Source organism: Oncorhynchus tshawytscha, linkage group LG11, assembly GCF_018296145.1.
Source record: "Oncorhynchus tshawytscha isolate Ot180627B linkage group LG11, Otsh_v2.0, whole genome shotgun sequence".
Taxonomy (NCBI): domain Eukaryota; kingdom Metazoa; phylum Chordata; class Actinopteri; order Salmoniformes; family Salmonidae; genus Oncorhynchus; species Oncorhynchus tshawytscha.
The window spans coordinates 52876792-52898957 of record NC_056439.1 but is presented as its reverse complement, the minus strand read 5'-3'; the positions used below and the strand labels follow the sequence as shown (position 1 = coordinate 52898957).

General features: G+C 45.7%; 1 protein-coding gene across 2 annotated transcripts in view; it reads right to left on the bottom strand.

Moving 5' to 3' along the window:
• The window catches only part of fbln5 (fibulin 5), an 84831-nt gene extending 64749 nt beyond the window's left edge, over nucleotides 1-20082 (bottom strand). Inside the window, exons 1-4 of one of the 2 annotated variants that reach the window (XM_042330334.1) lie at nucleotides 19673-20082; nucleotides 19303-19357; nucleotides 18694-18742; nucleotides 17746-18063 (exon numbers count right to left, since the gene is read on the bottom strand). In XM_042330334.1, coding sequence (XP_042186268.1) covers nucleotides 17746-18063; nucleotides 18694-18742; nucleotides 19303-19357; nucleotides 19673-19716 — 466 coding nt within the window. In that variant the 5' untranslated portion in view covers nucleotides 19717-20082. The remainder of the gene's footprint in view (nucleotides 1-17745; nucleotides 18064-18693; nucleotides 18743-19302; nucleotides 19358-19672) is intronic. The other variant, XM_042330333.1, reaches the window with a different exon arrangement.
• Nucleotides 20083-22166: the final 2084 nt, after the last annotated feature.

The following is a 22166-nucleotide window of genomic DNA, read 5'->3' as shown; positions in this document are numbered from 1 at the left end:
CAGAGGTTATCCAACCCAGAGGTTATCCAACCCAGAGGTTATCCAACCCAGAGGTTAACCAACCCAGAGGATATCCAACCCAGAGGTTATCCAACCCAGAGGTTATCCAACCCAGAGGTTATCCAACCCAGAGGATATCCAACCCAGAGGTTATCCAACCCAGAGGTTAACCAACCCAGAGGTTATCCAACCCAGAGGTTAACCAACCCAGAGGTTTTCCAACCCAGAGGTTATCCAACCCAGAGGTTATCCAACCCAGAGGTTATCCAACCCAGAGGTTATCCAACCCAGAGGTATGTACAAAATTAAACACGACATGCAACAATTTCAAAGATTTTACTGAGATACAGTTCATATACAGAAATCAGTCAATTGAAATAAATAAATTAGGCCCTTATCTATGGATTTCACATGACTGGGAATACAGATGTCCATCTGTTTGTCACAGATACCTAAAGAAAGTAGGGGTGTGGATCAGAGACCCAGTCAGTATCTGGTATGACCACCACTTACCTCATGCAGTGTGACACATCTCCTTCACACAGAGTTGATCAGGCTGTTGATTATGGTCTGTGGAATGTTGTCCCGCTCCTCTTCAACGGCTGTGCGAAGTTCCTGGATATTGGCAGGAACTGGAATACGCTGTCATACACGTCGATCCAGAGCATAACAAACATGCTCAGTGGGTGCCATGTCTGGTGAGTACGCAGGCCATAGAAGAACTGGGACATTTTCAGCTTCCAGGAATTGTGTACAGATCTTTGAGACATGGGGTCGTGCATTATCATTCTGAAACATGAGGTGATGGCGGCGGATGAATGGCACGACAATGAGCCTCAGGATCTCATCACTGTATCTCTGTTCATTCAAATTGCCATCAATAAAATGCAATTGTGTTCGTTGTCTGTAGCTTATGCCTGCCCATACCATAACCCCACCACCACCATTGGGGCACTCTGTTCACAAAGTTGACATCAGCAAACCGCTCGCCCACTGGATGGTCTGCCATCTGCCAGGTACAGTTGAAACCATGATTCATCCGTGAAGAGCACACTTCTCCAGCATTCCAGGGGTCATGAAAGTTGCCCTTTGAAGTCAGTTACGGTGCCGAAGTGCAGTCAGGTCAAGACCCTGGTGAGGACAACGAGCACACAGATGAGCTTCCCTGAGACGGTTTCTGACAGTTTGTGCAAAAATTCTTTGGTTGTGCAAACCCATCAGCTGTCATGGGCTGGCGTGGTTACATGTGGTCTGCGGTTGTGAGACCGGTTGGATGTACTGCCAAATTCTCTAAACAACGTTGGAAGCGGCTTATGGTAGAGAAATGAACATTACATTTTCTGGCAACAGCTCTGTTGGACATTACCTGCTGCCAAGATGCCAATGTCACGCTCCCTCAGAACTTCAGGCATCTTCGGCATTATGTTGTGTGACAAAACTGCACATTTTTAGAGTGGTCTTTTATTGTCCCCAGCACAAGGTACACCTGTGTAATGATTATGCTGTTTAATCAGCTTCTTGATATGCCACACCTGTCAGGTGGATGGACTATTTTGGCAAAAGGAGAAATGCTCACTAACAGGGATGTAAACAAATGTGTGTGAACAAAATTTGAGAGAAATCTGTTGTTTTTTTGTGCATATGAAACATTTCATTTATTTTATTTTTTATTTTTATTACTTTTATTTCAGCTCATGAAACATGGGACCAACACTTTACATGTTGAGTTTATATTTTTGTTCAGTATACTAGTGGTCAGTGTTTCAACCGCCAACAATTGCTAATAACCGCAACTGTCACACTCTGACCATTATTTGCGCTGTTTGTTTCTATGTTTTGTTTGGTCAGGGTGTGATATGAGTGGGCATTCTATGTTGCATGTCTAGTTAGTCTGTTTCTATGTGTTTTGGCCTGATATGGTTCTCAATCAGTGGCAGGTGTTAGTCGTTGTCTCTGATTGGGACCCATATTTAGGTAGCCTGTTTTGTATTGTGGTTCGTGGGTTATTGTCTATGTGATGTTGCATGTTAGCACGGTAGTATGGGTAGTTGGGGTAGTATGGGTAGTTTGTTTGTTTGTTTGTTTGTTTGTTTGTTTTATTTGTTTTGTTTGTTTGTTTAGTGTACTTCGTGTTTTTTTTGTCTATAATTAAAAGTATGTATTCAAACCACGCTGCGCTTTGGTCTCTTCAATACGACGATCGTGACAGTAACCCCCTGACTACATAAGATAAAGTGAATCTGAGGCCTGCACCAGACACTAACCCACTAATATAGACAATGCGCTAGAGGCGACGGAGACACCAGAACCTTTTTCTTTTTTGACAGGAAGTGCAAGATTTATTTTGAATGACCTCAATACGTTTTCACTTATTATTCCCCGACGTTTTGTTAGGCTATTTGTCTCTAATTAGATACATGCAGCTTCTCTTGTGTCATTATATGTTGCCCTAGAAGACTAAATCAACCATTGCTCACCATAATAATAGTTGTCATCTCTGTTTCAATTGCAGAGCAAAGACGTTTGGGGACCCCGGGGAAAAAAGTGTAAAAACGTTTCAGTGCAAATTTTCCCTAATGACATCAGTTTGACCGGTTGTAAGGAAATAGAATGTTGTGAAAGTGACCCAATATGTTTCTGATCAGATTTCAGGTTTGTATCCAATATTTTATGTGGTTGAAATACTATCAGCTTTTATGATTCTGATAAAGACAACACCTTTACAGACGGTCCCTAACTGTGATTGAAATACTATCAGCTTTTATGATGATGATGATAAAGATAGCACCTTTATAGACGATCCCTAACTGTGATTGAAATACTATCAGCTTTTATGATGCTGATAAAGACAACACCTTTACAGACGGTCCCTAACTGTGATTGAAATACTATCAGCTTTTATGATGCTGATAAAGATAGCACCTTTACAGACTGCACATTCACATTCTGTCAAGATGCTGAAAGAAATCATATTTCTCCACTCCTGTTCCCGTGTAAAAACTTGTACCTGCATTTAGTGTAGAATCTTAATGCAAGAAATATCTTGACTCTGCAGGAGGTGATATTAAGGCTGAATGAGATGTTACAGACCTAGAGTCAGTGTCCACATTTCAGTTTTCATTTATCACATCTGAACAAGTTCCATTGACGCGCCATAGACCCGTTTCAAGTCTCCGTCCTTGTGAATGTCGAATTGATATAGCGCCTCACAATCATCACATCATAACATCCTCTTTAACCACGTCACCTAATCTTTCCCAAACATTACTATTCTTTTCTGTCAGTGCAAGAGGCAACACTACAGTCCCTGGTTCGAATCCAGGCTAAATCACATCCGGCTGTGATTGGGAGTCCCATAGGGTGGCACACAATTGGCCCAGCGTCGTCTGTGTTTGGCCGTGGTAGGCCGTCATTGTAAATAAGAATTTGTTCTTTACTTACTTGCCTAGTTAAATAAAGGTGAAATAAAAATATAATAAAATATTTAAAAAATATTAAACTCTCCATTTCGCAGTTTTTCTCTTACTGAATTCAACTCTGACATTGTATCAGAGACAGCTGAGAGTCAGGGACTGTTCTGTACTTCACAGGGGGAAGATGGAGGTAGACCTGCTGCCCCAGCCAATCAGCAGGGTGTAACGTACTTCCTTAACCAATCAGCAGAGAGTAAGCCAGTACCGTGTGAGAGATACAGAGCCAATCATACAAAGGTTTCGAGACAACTTGATGTTGCATTCATTCAAACTGAAGATATGCAAGGACAAAAACATCTAGAATCGATATGATACATGATACAGTGCTCAACCAAATTAGAAGAACTAGGAACAACCCACTATCCCACCAGATATACAGCCCACTATCCCACAGATATACAGCCCACTATCCCACAGATATACAGCCCACTGAGACAACCAGATATACAACCCACTATCCCACAGATATACAACCCACTATCCCACAGATATACAGCCCACTATCCCACAGATATACAGCCCACTATCCCACAGATATACAACCCACTATCCCACAGATATACAACCCACTATCCCACAGATATACAACCCACTATCCCACAGATATACAACCCACTATCCCACAGATATACAACCCACTATCCCACAGATATACAACCCACTATCCCACAGATATACAACCCACTATCCCACAGATATACAACCCACTATCCCACCAGATATACAGCCCACTATCCCACCAGATATACAGCCCACTATCCCACCAGATATACAACCCACTATCCCACCAGATATACAACCCACTATCCCACCAGATATACAGCCCACTATCCCACCAGATATACAACCCACTATCCCACCAGATATACAACCCACTATCCCACCAGATATACAACCCACTATCCCACAGATATACAACCCACTATCCCACCAGATATACAGCCCACTATCCCACCAGATATAAAACCCACTATCCCACAGATATACAGCCCACTATCCCACCAGATATACAGCCCACTATCCCACCAGATATACAGCCCACTATCCCACCAGATATACAACCCACTATCCCACAGATATACAGCCCACTATCCCACCAGATATACAGCCCACTATCCCACAGATATACAGCCCACTATCCCACAGAAATAGAGCCCACTATCCCACAGATATACAACCCACTATCCCGCCAGATATACAACCCACTATCCCACAGATATACAACCCACTATCCCACAGATATACAACCCACTATCCCACAGATATACAGCCCACTATCCCACAGATATACAACCCACTATCCCACGGATATACAACCCACTATCCCACAGATATACAACCCACTATCCCACAGATATACAACCCACTATCCCACCAGATATACAACCCACTATCCCACCAGATATACAGCCCACTATCCCACCAGATATACAACCCACTATCCCACCAGATATACAGCCCACTATCCCACCAGATATACAGCCCACTATCCCACAGATATACAACCCACTATCCCACCAGATATACAGCCCACTATCCCACCAGATATAAAACCCACTATCCCACAGATATACAGCCCACTATCCCACCAGATATACAGCCCACTATCCCACCAGATATACAACCCACTATCCCACCAGATATACAACCCACTATCCCACAGATATACAGCCCACTATCCCACAGATATACATCCCACTATCCCACCAGATATACAACCCACTATCCCACCAGATATACAACCCACTATCCCACAGATATACAGCCCACTATCCCACCAGATATACAACCCACTATCCCACAGATATACAGCCCACTATCCCACAGAAATAGAGCCCACTATCCCAGAGATATACAACCCACTATCCCGCCAGATATACAACCCACTATCCCACAGATATACAACCCACTATCCCACAGATATACAACCCACTATCCCACAGATATACAGCCCACTATCCCACAGATATACAACCCACTATCCCACGGATATACAACCCACTATCCCACAGATATACAACCCACTATCCCACAGATATACAACCCACTATCCCACCAGATATACAACCCACTATCCCACCAAGATATACAACCCACTATCCCACCAGATATACAGCCCACTATCCCACCAGATATACAACCCACTATCCCACCAGATATACAACCCACTATCCCACCAGATATACAACCCACTATCCCACCAGATATACAGCCCACTATCCCACCAGATATACAACCCACTATCCCACAGATATAAAACCCACTATCCCACCAGATATACAGCCCACTATCCCACCAGATATACAACCCACTATCCCACCAGATATACAACCCACTATCCCACCAGATATACAACCCACTATCCCACCAGATATACAACCCACTATCCCACCAGATATACAGCCCACTATCCCACAGATATAAAACCCACTATCCCACAGATATACAGCCCACTATCCCACTGAGACAACCAGATATGCAACCCACTATCCCACCAGATATACAGCCCACTATCCCACCAGATATACAACCCACTATCCCACCAGATATACAACCCACTATCCCACCAGATATACAACCCACTATCCCACCAGATATACAGCCCACTATCCCACCAGATACACAGCCCACTATCCCACCAGATATACAACCCACTATCCCACCAGATATACAACCCACTATCCCACCAGATATACAACCCACTATCCCACCAGATATACAACCCACTATCCCACAGATATACAGCCCACTATCCCACAGATATACATCCCACTATCCCACCAGATATACAACCCACTATCCCACCAGATATACAGCCCAATTTCCCACAGATATACAACCCACTATCCCACAGATATACAACCCACTATCCCACAGAAATACAGCCCACTATCCCACAGATATACAACCCACTATCCCGCCAGATATACAACCCACTATCCCACAGATATACAACCCACTATCCCACAGATATACAACCCACTATCCCACAGATATACAGCCCACTATCCCACAGATATACAACCCACTATCCCACGGATATACAACCCACTATCCCACAGATATACAACCCACTATCCCACAGATATACAACCCACTATCCCACAGATATACAGCCCACTATCCCACTGAGACAACCAGATATGCAACCCACTATCCCACCAGATATACAGCTCACTATCCCACCAGATATACAACCCACTATCCCACCAGATATACAACCCACTATCCCACCAGATATACAACCCACTATCCCACCAGATATACAGCCCACTATCCCACAGATATACAACCCACTATCCCACCAGATATACAGCCCACTATCCCACCAGATATACAACCCACTATCCCACCAGATATACAGCCCACTATCCCACCAGATATACAACCCACTATCCCACCAGATATACAGCCCACTATCCCACCAGATATACAGCCCACTATCCCACCAGATATACAACCCACTATCCCACCAGATATACAACCCACTATCCCACCAGATATACAACCCACTATCCCACCAGATATACAGCCCACTATCCCACCAGATATACAGCCCACTATCCCACCAGATATACAGCCCACTATCCCACAGATATACAGCCCACTATCCCACCAGATATAAAACCCACTATCCCACAGATATACAGCCCACTATCCCACTGAGACAACCAGATATGCAACCCACTATCCCACCAGATATACAGCCCACTATCCCACCAGATATACAACCCACTATCCCACCAGATATACAACCCACTATCCCACCAGATATACAACCCACTATCCCACCAGATATACAGCCCACTATCCCACAGATATAAAACCCACTATCCCACCAGATATACAGCCCACTATCCCACAGATATACAACCCACTATCCCACCAGATATACAACCCACTATCCCACCAGATATACAACCCACTATCCCACAGATATACAGCCCACTATCCCACAGATATACATCCCACTATCCCACCAGATATACAACCCACTATCCCACCAGATATACAGCCCAATTTCCCACAGATATACAACCCACTATCCCACAGATATACAACCCACTATCCCACAGAAATACAGCCCACTATCCCACAGATATACAACCCACTATCCCGCCAGATATACAACCCACTATCCCACAGATATACAACCCACTATCCTACAGATATACAACCCACTATCCCACAGATATACAGCCCACTATCCCACAGATATACAACCCACTATCCCACGGATATACAACCCACTATCCCACAGATATACAACCCACTATCCCACAGATATACAACCCACTATCCCACCAGATATACAGCCCACTATCCCACAGATATACAGCCCACTATCCCACCAGATATACAACCCACTATCCCACCAGATATACAGCCCACTATCCCACTGAGACAACCAGATATACAGCCCACTATCCCACCAGATATACAGCCCACTATCCCACCAGATATACAACCCACTATCCCACCAGATATACAACCCACTATCCCACCAGATATACAGCCCACTATCCCACCAAGACTACCAGATATACAGCCCACTATCCCACCAGATATACAGCCCACTATCCCACTGAGACAACCAGATATACAGCCCACTATCCCACCAGATATACAACCCACTATCCCACTGAGACAACCAGATATACAACCCACTATCCCACCAGATATACAACCCACTATCCCACCAGATATACAACCCACTATCCCACAGATATACAGCCCACTATCCCACAGATATACAGCCCACTATCCCACTGAGACAACCAGATATACAGCCCACTATCCCACCAGATATACAACCCACTATCCCACCAGATATACAGCCCACTATCCCACCAGATATACAACCCACTATCCCACCAGATATACAACCCACTATCCCACCAGATATACAGCCCACTATCCCACCAGATATACAGCCCACTATCCCACTGAGACAACCAGATATACAGCCCACTATCCCACCAGATATACAACCCACTATCCCACCAGATATACAGCCCACTATCCCACCAGATATACAGCCCACTATCCAACCAGATATACAGCCCACTATCCCACCAGATATACAGCCCACTATCCCACCAGATATACAGCCCACTATCCCACCAGATATACAACCCACTATCCCACCAGATATACAACCCACTATCCCACCAGATATACAGCCCACTATCACCAGATATACAACCCACTATCCCACCAGATATACAACCCACTATCCCACCAGATATACAGCCCACTATCCCACCAGATATACAGCCCACTATCCCACTGAGACAACCAGATATACAGCCCACTATCCAACCAGATATACAGCCCACTATCCAACCAGATATACAGCCCACTATCCCACCAGATATACAGCCCACTATCCCACCAGATATACAGCCCACTATCCCACCAGATATACAACCCACTATCCCACCAGATATACAACCCACTATCCCACAGATATACAACCCACTATCCCACAGATATACAGCCCACTATCCCACAGATATACAGCCCACTATCCCACCAGATATACAACCCACTATCCCACCAGATATACAACCCACTATCCCACCAGATATACAGCCCACTATCCCACAGATATACAGCCCACTATCCCACCAGATATACAACCCACTATCCCACCAGATATACAACCCACTATCCCACAGAAATACAGCCCACTATCCCACAGATATACAACCCACTATCCCGCCAGATATACAACCCACTATCCCACAGATATACAACCCACTATCCCACAGATATACAACCCACTATCCCACAGATATACAGCCCACTATCCCACAGATATACAACCCACTATCCCACGGATATACAACCCACTATCCCACAGATATACAACCCACTATCCCACAGATATACAACCCACTATCCCACAGATATACAGCCCACTATCCCACTGAGACAACCAGATATGCAACCCACTATCCCACCAGATATACAGCTCACTATCCCACCAGATATACAACCCACTATCCCACCAGATATACAACCCACTATCCCACCAGATATACAACCCACTATCCCACCAGATATACAGCCCACTATCCCACAGATATACAACCCACTATCCCACCAGATATACAGCCCACTATCCCACCAGATATACAACCCACTATCCCACCAGATATACAGCCCACTATCCCACCAGATATACAACCCACTATCCCACCAGATATACAGCCCACTATCCCACCAGATATACAGCCCACTATCCCACCAGATATACAACCCACTATCCCACCAGATATACAACCCACTATCCCACCAGATATACAACCCACTATCCCACCAGATATACAACCCACTATCCCACCAGATATACAGCCCACTATCCCACAGATATAAAACCCACTATCCCACAGATATACAGCCCACTATCCCACTGAGACAACCAGATATGCAACCCACTATCCCACCAGATATACAGCCCACTATCCCACCAGATATACAACCCACTATCCCACCAGATATACAACCCACTATCCCACCAGATATACAACCCACTATCCCACCAGATATACAGCCCACTATCCCACCAGATACACAGCCCACTATCCCACCAGATATACAACCCACTATCCCACCAGATATACAACCCACTATCCCACCAGATATACAACCCACTATCCCACCAGATATACAACCCACTATCCCACAGATATACAGCCCACTATCCCACAGATATACATCCCACTATCCCACCAGATATACAACCCACTATCCCACCAGATATACAGCCCAATTTCCCACAGATATACAACCCACTATCCCACAGATATACAACCCACTATCCCACAGAAATACAGCCCACTATCCCACAGATATACAACCCACTATCCCGCCAGATATACAACCCACTATCCCACAGATATACAACCCACTATCCCACAGATATACAACCCACTATCCCACAGATATACAGCCCACTATCCCACAGATATACAACCCACTATCCCACGGATATACAACCCACTATCCCACAGATATACAACCCACTATCCCACAGATATACAACCCACTATCCCACAGATATACAGCCCACTATCCCACTGAGACAACCAGATATGCAACCCACTATCCCACCAGATATACAGCTCACTATCCCACCAGATATACAACCCACTATCCCACCAGATATACAACCCACTATCCACCAGATATACAACCCACTATCCCACCAGATATACAGCCCACTATCCCACAGATATACAACCCACTATCCCACCAGATATACAGCCCACTATCCCACCAGATATACAACCCACTATCCCACCAGATATACAGCCCACTATCCCACCAGATATACAACCCACTATCCCACCAGATATACAGCCCACTATCCCACCAGATATACAGCCCACTATCCCACCAGATATACAACCCACTATCCCACCAGATATACAACCCACTATCCCACCAGATATACAACCCACTATCCCACCAGATATACAGCCCACTATCCCACCAGATATACAGCCCACTATCCCACCAGATATACAGCCCACTATCCCACAGATATACAGCCCACTATCCCACCAGATATAAAACCCACTATCCCACAGATATACAGCCCACTATCCCACTGAGACAACCAGATATGCAACCCACTATCCCACCAGATATACAGCCCACTATCCCACCAGATATACAACCCACTATCCCACCAGATATACAACCCACTATCCCACCAGATATACAACCCACTATCCCACCAGATATACAGCCCACTATCCCACAGATATAAAACCCACTATCCCACCAGATATACAGCCCACTATCCCACAGATATACAACCCACTATCCCACCAGATATACAACCCACTATCCCACCAGATATACAACCCACTATCCCACAGATATACAGCCCACTATCCCACAGATATACATCCCACTATCCCACCAGATATACAACCCACTATCCCACCAGATATACAGCCCAATTTCCCACAGATATACAACCCACTATCCCACAGATATACAACCCACTATCCCACAGAAATACAGCCCACTATCCCACAGATATACAACCCACTATCCCGCCAGATATACAACCCACTATCCCACAGATATACAACCCACTATCCTACAGATATACAACCCACTATCCCACAAATATACAGCCCACTATCCCACAGATATACAACCCACTATCCCACGGATATACAACCCACTATCCCACAGATATACAACCCACTATCCCACAGATATACAACCCACTATCCCACCAGATATACAGCCCACTATCCCACAGATATACAGCCCACTATCCCACCAGATATACAACCCACTATCCCACCAGATATACAGCCCACTATCCCACTGAGACAACCAGATATACAGCCCACTATCCCACCAGATATACAGCCCACTATCCCACCAGATATACAACCCACTATCCCACCAGATATACAACCCACTATCCCACCAGATATACAGCCCACTATCCCACCAAGACTACCAGATATACAGCCCACTATCCCACCAGATATACAGCCCACTATCCCACTGAGACAACCAGATATACAGCCCACTATCCCACCAGATATACAACCCACTATCCCACTGAGACAACCAGATATACAACCCACTATCCCACCAGATATACAACCCACTATCCCACCAGATATACAACCCACTATCCCACAGATATACAGCCCACTATCCCACAGATATACAGCCCACTATCCCACTGAGACAACCAGATATACAGCCCACTATCCCACCAGATATACAACCCACTATCCCACCAGATATACAGCCCACTATCCCACCAGATATACAACCCACTATCCCACCAGATATACAACCCACTATCCCACCAGATATACAGCCCACTATCCCACCAGATATACAGCCCACTATCCCACTGAGACAACCAGATATACAGCCCACTATCCCACCAGATATACAACCCACTATCCCACCAGATATACAGCCCACTATCCCACCAGATATACAGCCCACTATCCAACCAGATATACAGCCCACTATCCCACCAGATATACAGCCCACTATCCCACCAGATATACAGCCCACTATCCCACCAGATATACAACCCACTATCCCACCAGATATACAACCCACTATCCCACCAGATATACAGCCCACTATCCCACCAGATATACAACCCACTATCCCACCAGATATACAACCCACTATCCCACCAGATATACAGCCCACTATCCCACCAGATATACAGCCCACTATCCCACTGAGACAACCAGATATACAGCCCACTATCCAACCAGATATACAGCCCACTATCCAACCAGATATACAGCCCACTATCCCACCAGATATACAGCCCACTATCCCACCAGATATACAGCCCACTATCCCACCAGATATACAACCCACTATCCCACCAGATATACAACCCACTATCCCACAGATATACAACCCACTATCCCACAGATATACAGCCCACTATCCCACAGATATACAGCCCACTATCCCACCAGATATACAACCCACTATCCCACCAGATATACAACCCACTATCCCACCAGATATACAGCCCACTATCCCACAGATATACAGCCCACTATCCCACCAGATATACAGCCCACTATCCCACCAGATATACAACCCACTATCCCACCAGATATACAACCCACTATCCCACAGATAATACAGCCCACTATCCCACAGATATACAACCCACTATCCCGCCAGATATACAACCCACTATCCCACAGATATACAACCCACTATCCCACAGATATACAACCCACTATCCCACAGATATACAGCCCACTATCCCACAGATATACAACCCACTATCCCACGGATATACAACCCACTATCCCACAGATATACAACCCACTATCCCACAGATATACAACCCACTATCCCACAGATATACAGCCCACTATCCCACTGAGACAACCAGATATGCAACCCACTATCCCACCAGATATACAGCTCACTATCCCACCAGATATACAACCCACTATCCCACCAGATATACAACCCACTATCCCACCAGATATACAACCCACTATCCCACCAGATATACAGCCCACTATCCCACAGATATACAACCCACTATCCCACCAGATATACAGCCCACTATCCCACCAGATATACAACCCACTATCCCACCAGATATACAGCCCACTATCCCACCAGATATACAACCCACTATCCCACCAGATATACAGCCCACTATCCCACCAGATATACAGCCCACTATCCCACCAGATATACAACCCACTATCCCACCAGATATACAACCCACTATCCCACCAGATATACAACCCACTATCCCACCAGATATACAGCCCACTATCCCACCAGATATACAGCCCACTATCCCACCAGATATACAGCCCACTATCCCACAGATATACAGCCCACTATCCCACCAGATATAAAACCCACTATCCCACAGATATACAGCCCACTATCCCACTGAGACAACCAGATATGCAACCCACTATCCCACCAGATATACAGCCCACTATCCCACCAGATATACAACCCACTATCCCACCAGATATACAACCCACTATCCCACCAGATATACAACCCACTATCCCACCAGATATACAGCCCACTATCCCACAGATATAAAACCCACTATCCCACCAGATATACAGCCCACTATCCCACAGATATACAACCCACTATCCCACCAGATATACAACCCACTATCCCACCAGATATACAACCCACTATCCCACAGATATACAGCCCACTATCCCACAGATATACATCCCACTATCCCACCAGATATACAACCCACTATCCCACCAGATATACAGCCCAATTTCCCACAGTTATACAACCCACTATCCCACAGATATACAACCCACTATCCCACAGAAATACAGCCCACTATCCCACAGATATACAACCCACTATCCCGCCAGATATACAACCCACTATCCCACAGATATACAACCCACTATCCCACAGATATACAACCCACTATCCCACAGATATACAGCCCACTATCCCACAGATATACAACCCACTATCCCACGGATATACAACCCACTATCCCACAGATATACAACCCACTATCCCACAGATATACAACCCACTATCCCACCAGATATACAGCCCACTATCCCACAGATATACAGCCCACTATCCCACCAGATATACAACCCACTATCCCACCAGATATACAGCCCACTATCCCACTGAGACAACCAGATATACAGGCCACTATCCCACCAGATATACAGCCCACTATCCCACCAGATATACAACCCACTATCCCACCAGATATACAACCCACTATCCCACCAGATATACAGCCCACTATCCCACCAAGACTACCAGATATACAGCCCACTATCCCACCAGATATACAGCCCACTATCCCACTGAGACAACCAGATATACAGCCCACTATCCCACCAGATATACAACCCACTATCCCACTGAGACAACCAGATATACAACCCACTATCCCACCAGATATACAACCCACTATCCCACCAGATATACAACCCACTATCCCACAGATATACAGCCCACTATCCCACAGATATACAGCCCACTATCCCACTGAGACAACCAGATATACAGCCCACTATCCCACAGATATACATCCCACTATCCCACCAGATATACAACCCACTATCCCACCAGATATACAACCCACTATCCCACCAGATATACAGCCCACTATCCCACCAAGACTACCAGATATACAGCCCACTATCCCACCAGATATACAGCCCACTATCCCACTGAGACAACCAGATATACAGCCCACTATCCCACCAGATATACAACCCACTATCCCACTGAGACAACCAGATATACAACCCACTATCCCACCAGATATACAACCCACTATCCCACCAGATATACAACCCACTATCCCACAGATATACAGCCCACTATCCCACAGATATACAGCCCACTATCCCACTGAGACAACCAGATATACAGCCCACTATCCCACAGATATACATCCCACTATCCCACCAGATATACAACCCACTATCCCACCAGATATACAGCCCAATTTCCCACAGTTATACAACCCACTATCCCACAGATATACAACCCACTATCCCACAGAAATACAGCCCACTATCCCACAGATATACAACCCACTATCCCGCCAGATATACAACCCACTATCCCACAGATATACAACCCACTATCCCACAGATATACAACCCACTATCCCACAGATATACAGCCCACTATCCCACAGATATACAACCCACTATCCCACGGATATACAACCCACTATCCCACAGATATACAACCCACTATCCCACAGATATACAACCCACTATCCCACCAGATATACAGCCCACTATCCCACAGATATACAGCCCACTATCCCACCAGATATACAACCCACTATCCCACCAGATATACAGCCCACTATCCCACTGAGACAACCAGATATACAGGCCACTATCCCACCAGATATACAGCCCACTATCCCACCAGATATACAACCCACTATCCCACCAGATATACAACCCACTATCCCACCAGATATACAGCCCACTATCCCACCAAGACTACCAGATATACAGCCCACTATCCCACCAGATATACAGCCCACTATCCCACTGAGACAACCAGATATACAGCCCACTATCCCACCAGATATACAACCCACTATCCCACTAAGACAACCAGATATACAACCCACTATCCCACCAGATATACAACCCACTATCCCACCAGATATACAACCCACTATCCCACAGATATACAGCCCACTATCCCACAGATATACAGCCCACTATCCCACTGAGACAACCAGATATACAGCCCACTATCCCACCAGATATACAACCCACTATCCCACTGAGACAACCAGATATACAACCCACTATCCCACCAGATATACAGCCCACTATCCCACAGATATACAGCCCACTATCCCACCAGATATACAGCCCACTATCCCACCAGATATACAACCCACTATCCCACCAGATATACAACCCACTATCCCACCAGATATACAGCCCACTATCCCACCAGATATACAACCCACTATCCCACCAGATATACAACCCACTATCCCACCAGATATACAGCCCACTATCCCACCAGATATACAGCCCACTATCCCACTGAGACAACCAGATATACAGCCCACTATCCCACCAGATATACAACCCACTATCCCACCAGATATACAACCCACTATCCCACCAGATATACAACACACTATCCCACCAGATATACAGCCCACTATCCCACCAGATATACAACCCACTATCCCACCAGATATACAACCCACTATCCCACCAGATATACAGCCCACTATCCCACCAGATATACAGCCCACTATCCCACTGAGACAACCAGATATACAGCCCACTATCCAACCAGATATACAGCCCACTATCCAACCAGATATACAGCCCACTATCCCACCAGATATACAGCCCACTATCCCACCAGATATACAGCCCACTATCCCACCAGATATACAACCCACTATCCCACCAGATATACAACCCACTATCCCACAGATATACAACCCACTATCCCACAGATATACAGCCCACTATCCCACAGATATACAGCCCACTATCCCACCAGATATACAACCCACTATCCCACCAGATATACAACCCACTATCCCACCAGATATACAGCCCACTATCCCACAGATATACAGCCCACTATCCCACCAGATATACAACCCACTATCCCACCAGATATACAACCCACTATCCCACAGATATACAACCCACTATCCCACCAGATATACAACCCACTATCCCACAGATATACAACCCACTATCCCACCAGATATACAACCCACTATCCCACTGAGACAACCAGATATACAACCCACTATCCCACCAGATATACAACCCACTATCCCACCAGATATACAACCCACTATCCCACAAATATACAGCCCACTATCCCACTGAGACAACCAGATATACAGCCCACTATCCCACTGAGACAACCAGATATACAGCCCACTATCCCACCAGATATACAACCCACTATCCCACCAGATATACAGCCCACTATCCCACCAGATATACAACCCACTATCCCACCAGATATACAACCCACTATCCCACCAAGATATACAACCCACTAAATCCACCTGCGCCTATTTATGAAAAAGCCATTTTGGTCGAGTATAATATGTTATGACATTTGTGACAAAAGAGTGCTCACCATGACACGTATCTAACTTTAAAACAACCAGGGACATGGGACAAATCCATTAGGTCTTTTCATGAAATAGTAATTGGACATAATCACCAAGACTCACCATGACAGGTCCCATCTTCTGCCAGGGTGTATCCCAGAAGGCAGGGAGCGGAGCGGCTTACGACGGGGTAGCTGGGGGCCACAGGGGGGGCTGGAGGGGGTTGGAGAGGGTAGGGGTCTGGTTCTGGGAAGCCCAGGGAGGTGTCTGGGTAGGTGGCCTGGGACCTGCCTGCTCCTCCTCCTCCTCCTCCTTCACCACCTCGGGGGTAGGTAGGCTGGCTGTACAGCCCCCGGGGGATGCAGAGATAGCCTCCGTTCTGGTTCACGCACTGCATGTCCCCTCTGCAGGCGTCTGGTACCGTACGACACTCATCAATGTCTAGCGAGGAAGGGACACCAGTTAAGGATACGAATAGGAGAACTTTATTGTTCCAGAGTGGAAAATTATCCTGTAAACAATCTGTCTCCAAAAACACAATGTGTAAAGATGCAAGATGGACACTGTTCCAAACACAGCCTATTGACAGGCAGAATGGACACTGTTCCAAACACAGCCTATTGACAGGCAGAATGGACACTGTTCCAAACACAGCCTATTGACAGGCAGAATGGACACTGTTCCAAACACAGCCTATTGACAGGCAGAATGGACACTGTTCCAAACACAGCCTATTGACAGGCAGAATGGACACTGTTCAAAACACAGCCTATTGACAGGCAGAATGGACACTGTTCCAAACACAGCCTATTGACAGGCAGAATGGACACTGTTCAAAACACAGCCTATTGACAGGCAGAATGGACACTGTTCCAAACACAGCCTATTGACAGGCAGAATGGACACTGTTCAAAACACAGCCTATTGACAGGCAGAATGGACACTGTTCCAAACACAGCCTATTGACAGGCAGAATGGACACTGTTCAAAACACAGCCTATTGATAGGCAGAATGGACACTGTAGGTGTGTGTGGGGAGGGGAGGGGGGGGGCAGGAGTGATTAAACTCACCAACACATACTCTTGCCCTGCGATCATAGGCGAACCCCTCTGTGCAGGTCTACGTGACAGAATAGGAAAGAGCAGATGGCCAAGAGCCTTATTCAGACAACCAGTGAGTGAAAGCAAACACTATGAAGTCAACTAATTCATCATTACAGTAGAAGCTTTTGTTGAGCTGCTTTTCATATTTATTTATTTTAATGAAGCACTTGGAACATTGCAGTAACTCATTCATTTGTACATTATCTTGTTCATAGTTTATAATTTTCCACTGAAGCTGTAGCCTCCTACTGTCCATCACTACTCACTCTACTCTTTGTAGATGCAGGAATGAATGAAATGCGTGAAGACAGATGGACAGGAGGGCAGACAGGCAGGCGGACGGGCAGACGAATGGGCAAACAGACAGGTAGGCAGACAGACAGGTAGGCAGGCAAGCAGACTGATAGATGGACAGGAGGGCAGACTGGCAGGCAGGCAGGCAGGCGGACAGGCAGACGGATGGGCAGACAGACACACAGACAGACAGACAGACTGACAGACAGACAGGCAGGCAGACAGGTAGGCAGGCAGGCAGACGTCTCAAGAAATACCATGAGGAATAAATGCATGAGTTACCTGGCCATATCCGGAGTGGATGCTACATAATGCCAACACCACAACTGTCAACATTCTGAAAATATATAGTTTTTTTTTGTCAGAAATATACTTAATTCCACAAGGATGGATCATGCATGGCATAATCTCAATATTGGGCTCCTGTATTATTCAAATGGGACAAATATATATATATATATGTATATATATATATATATATATATATATAGGCTAAAGGCTGTTTTAAAAGGACCAGGATATATCAACCACTGCATATATCAGAGTAAGATTATATTGTTGACAAAAAAGTAAAATCTATGACTCTGTTTTACAACAAAACTTGAAACAACTTTTGTCACAACTATTTCACAACCCAACATCATTCACTAACCTTGCGTAAGTCCAGACATTCAAGCCACGTATGTCCGAAAACATGGTCTATGGATCCTGCCGATTAACTCAGAAGACCCGTGGATAATTTGTGGCAAGAAAGGTTTCAAACACTTTGCTACTGTTGTGAAGTCAAAAATCCAATGCGCATGTGGTGGGCTACTCTCGCCAGTCACACCGCCCAGACTACGTGAAAAAAAACCTAAACCAGGATTTGATAAACAGCTATCCAGTCGACCGAAGCCTTGATATATGCCTCACCTTACGGGGAATGTCTTTTAAAAAACGGTCTGGTCTATTTCACCCGTCTCTCTAAACTGTACAGATAGTTTAGCAATGCAAATGACCGGGACAGGTCCTCGAGCACTTCTGACAACAGCTGGATTCAATCAAAGAGAGACAGCCCCCTCGAACCACCGCAGGAGAGGAGAGGGAGAAATGCCCCAGATGGGATATCAGAGGGCGCATTAATCCAGAGTGTGGGCCTACTTGAAAATATACTTATAATTATTGAAGAGCAGATCAACAGGACATGATTCTACAATGGGACTCTGAAGGCATGCACAGTTCTGTTCTGTTGCATTCTATTGTTCTGTTCTATTCTGATTCTACAGCAAAGTGATTTTTTAATCTAATTTTATAATCTATTCACATGTTCTGATTATGTATTGACATGTAAAGGCTTGCCTCGGTCTGCGCCTGAGTCTCTGGGCTTTCACCACAGGCCTACATGGCAGTGTGTGTTCAGGAAACACAGTTGAGTCTCACCCATCAACACAACACCATTCACTGGTACACAGTCAGGACACCATTCACTGGTACAACACCATTCACTGGTACAACACCATTCACTGGTACAACACCATTCACTGTTAAAACACCATTCACTGTTACAACACCATTCACTGGTACAACACCATTCACTGGTACAACACCATTCACTGGTACAACACCATTCACTGGTACAACACCATTCACTGTTACTCAGTTACAACACCATTCACTGTTACAACACCATTCACTGTTACAACACCATTCACTGTTACAACACCATTCACTGTTACAACACCATTCACTGTTACAACACCATTCACTGTTACAACACCATTCACTGTTATAACACCATTCACTGTTACAACACCATTCACTGTTATAACACCATTCACAGTTACAACACCATTCACTGGTACATAGTCACAACACCATTCACTGTTACTCAGTCACAACACCATTCACTGTCACAACACCATTCACTGTTACAACACCATTCACTGTTACAACACCATTCACAGTTACTCAGTCACAACACCATTCACTGTTACAACACCATTCACTGTTACAACACCATTCACTGGTACAACACCATTCACTGTTACAACACCATTCACTGTTATAACACCATTCACTGTTACTCAGTCAGAACACCATTCACTGTTACAACACCATTCACAGTTACTCAGTCACAACACCATTCACTGTTACAACACCATTCACTGGTACAACACCATTCACTGGTACAACACCGTTCACTGTTACTCGGTTACAACACCATTCACTGGTACAACACCATTCACTGGTACAACACCATTCACTGGTACAACACCATCCACTGGTACAACACCATTCACTGTTATAACACCATTCACTGGTACACAGTCAGAACACCATTCACTGTTACAACACCATTCACTGTTACAACACCATTCACTGTTACTCAGTCACAACACCATTCACTGTTACTCGGTTACAACACCATTCACTGGTACAACACCATTCACTGTCACAACACTATTCACTGTTACTCAGTCACAACACCATTCACTGTTACTCGGTTACAACACCATTCACTGGTACAACACCATTCACTGTTACAACACCATTCACTGTTACTCAGTCACAACACCATTCACTGTTATTCAGTTACAACACCATTCACTGTTACAACACCATTCACTGTTACAACACCAACACGCCTGCTCCCCGGTCCTGTCCCAGAAGCGGCCTGCTCCCCGGTCCTGTCCCAGAAGCGGCCTGCTCCCCGGTCCTGTCTCAGAAGCAGCCTGCTCCCCGGTCCTGGAATGGGCTTATTCCTCCAGGCTTGCCTGCCACCCGAGTTCCCATCGGACCCTGGCTTTTGGTGGCCCACCACGGTCCCTGACGTCTCCGGTTTTCCAAAGCCAGCTATTTCATTCCCCTCCCTAAGCTACCGTCTGCCATGGAGACGGCCCTGCTCATGGTGCAGCACGTCTTCCGGTTGACATGGTCTCAGACCGTGGTCCTCAGTTCTCGTCCCGGTTCTGGAAGGCGTTCTGCACGTCGGCCAGTCCGTCCTCCGAGTTTCACCCCCAGTCTAATGGCCAGTCGGAGCGAGCTAATTAGGACCTAGAGACGACTCTTTGTTGCCTTGTCTCCGCCAACCCCACCACCTGGAGCCAGCAAATAATGTGGCTAGAACACCCACACAACACCTGCTCAGCGACTGGTCTCTCACCTTT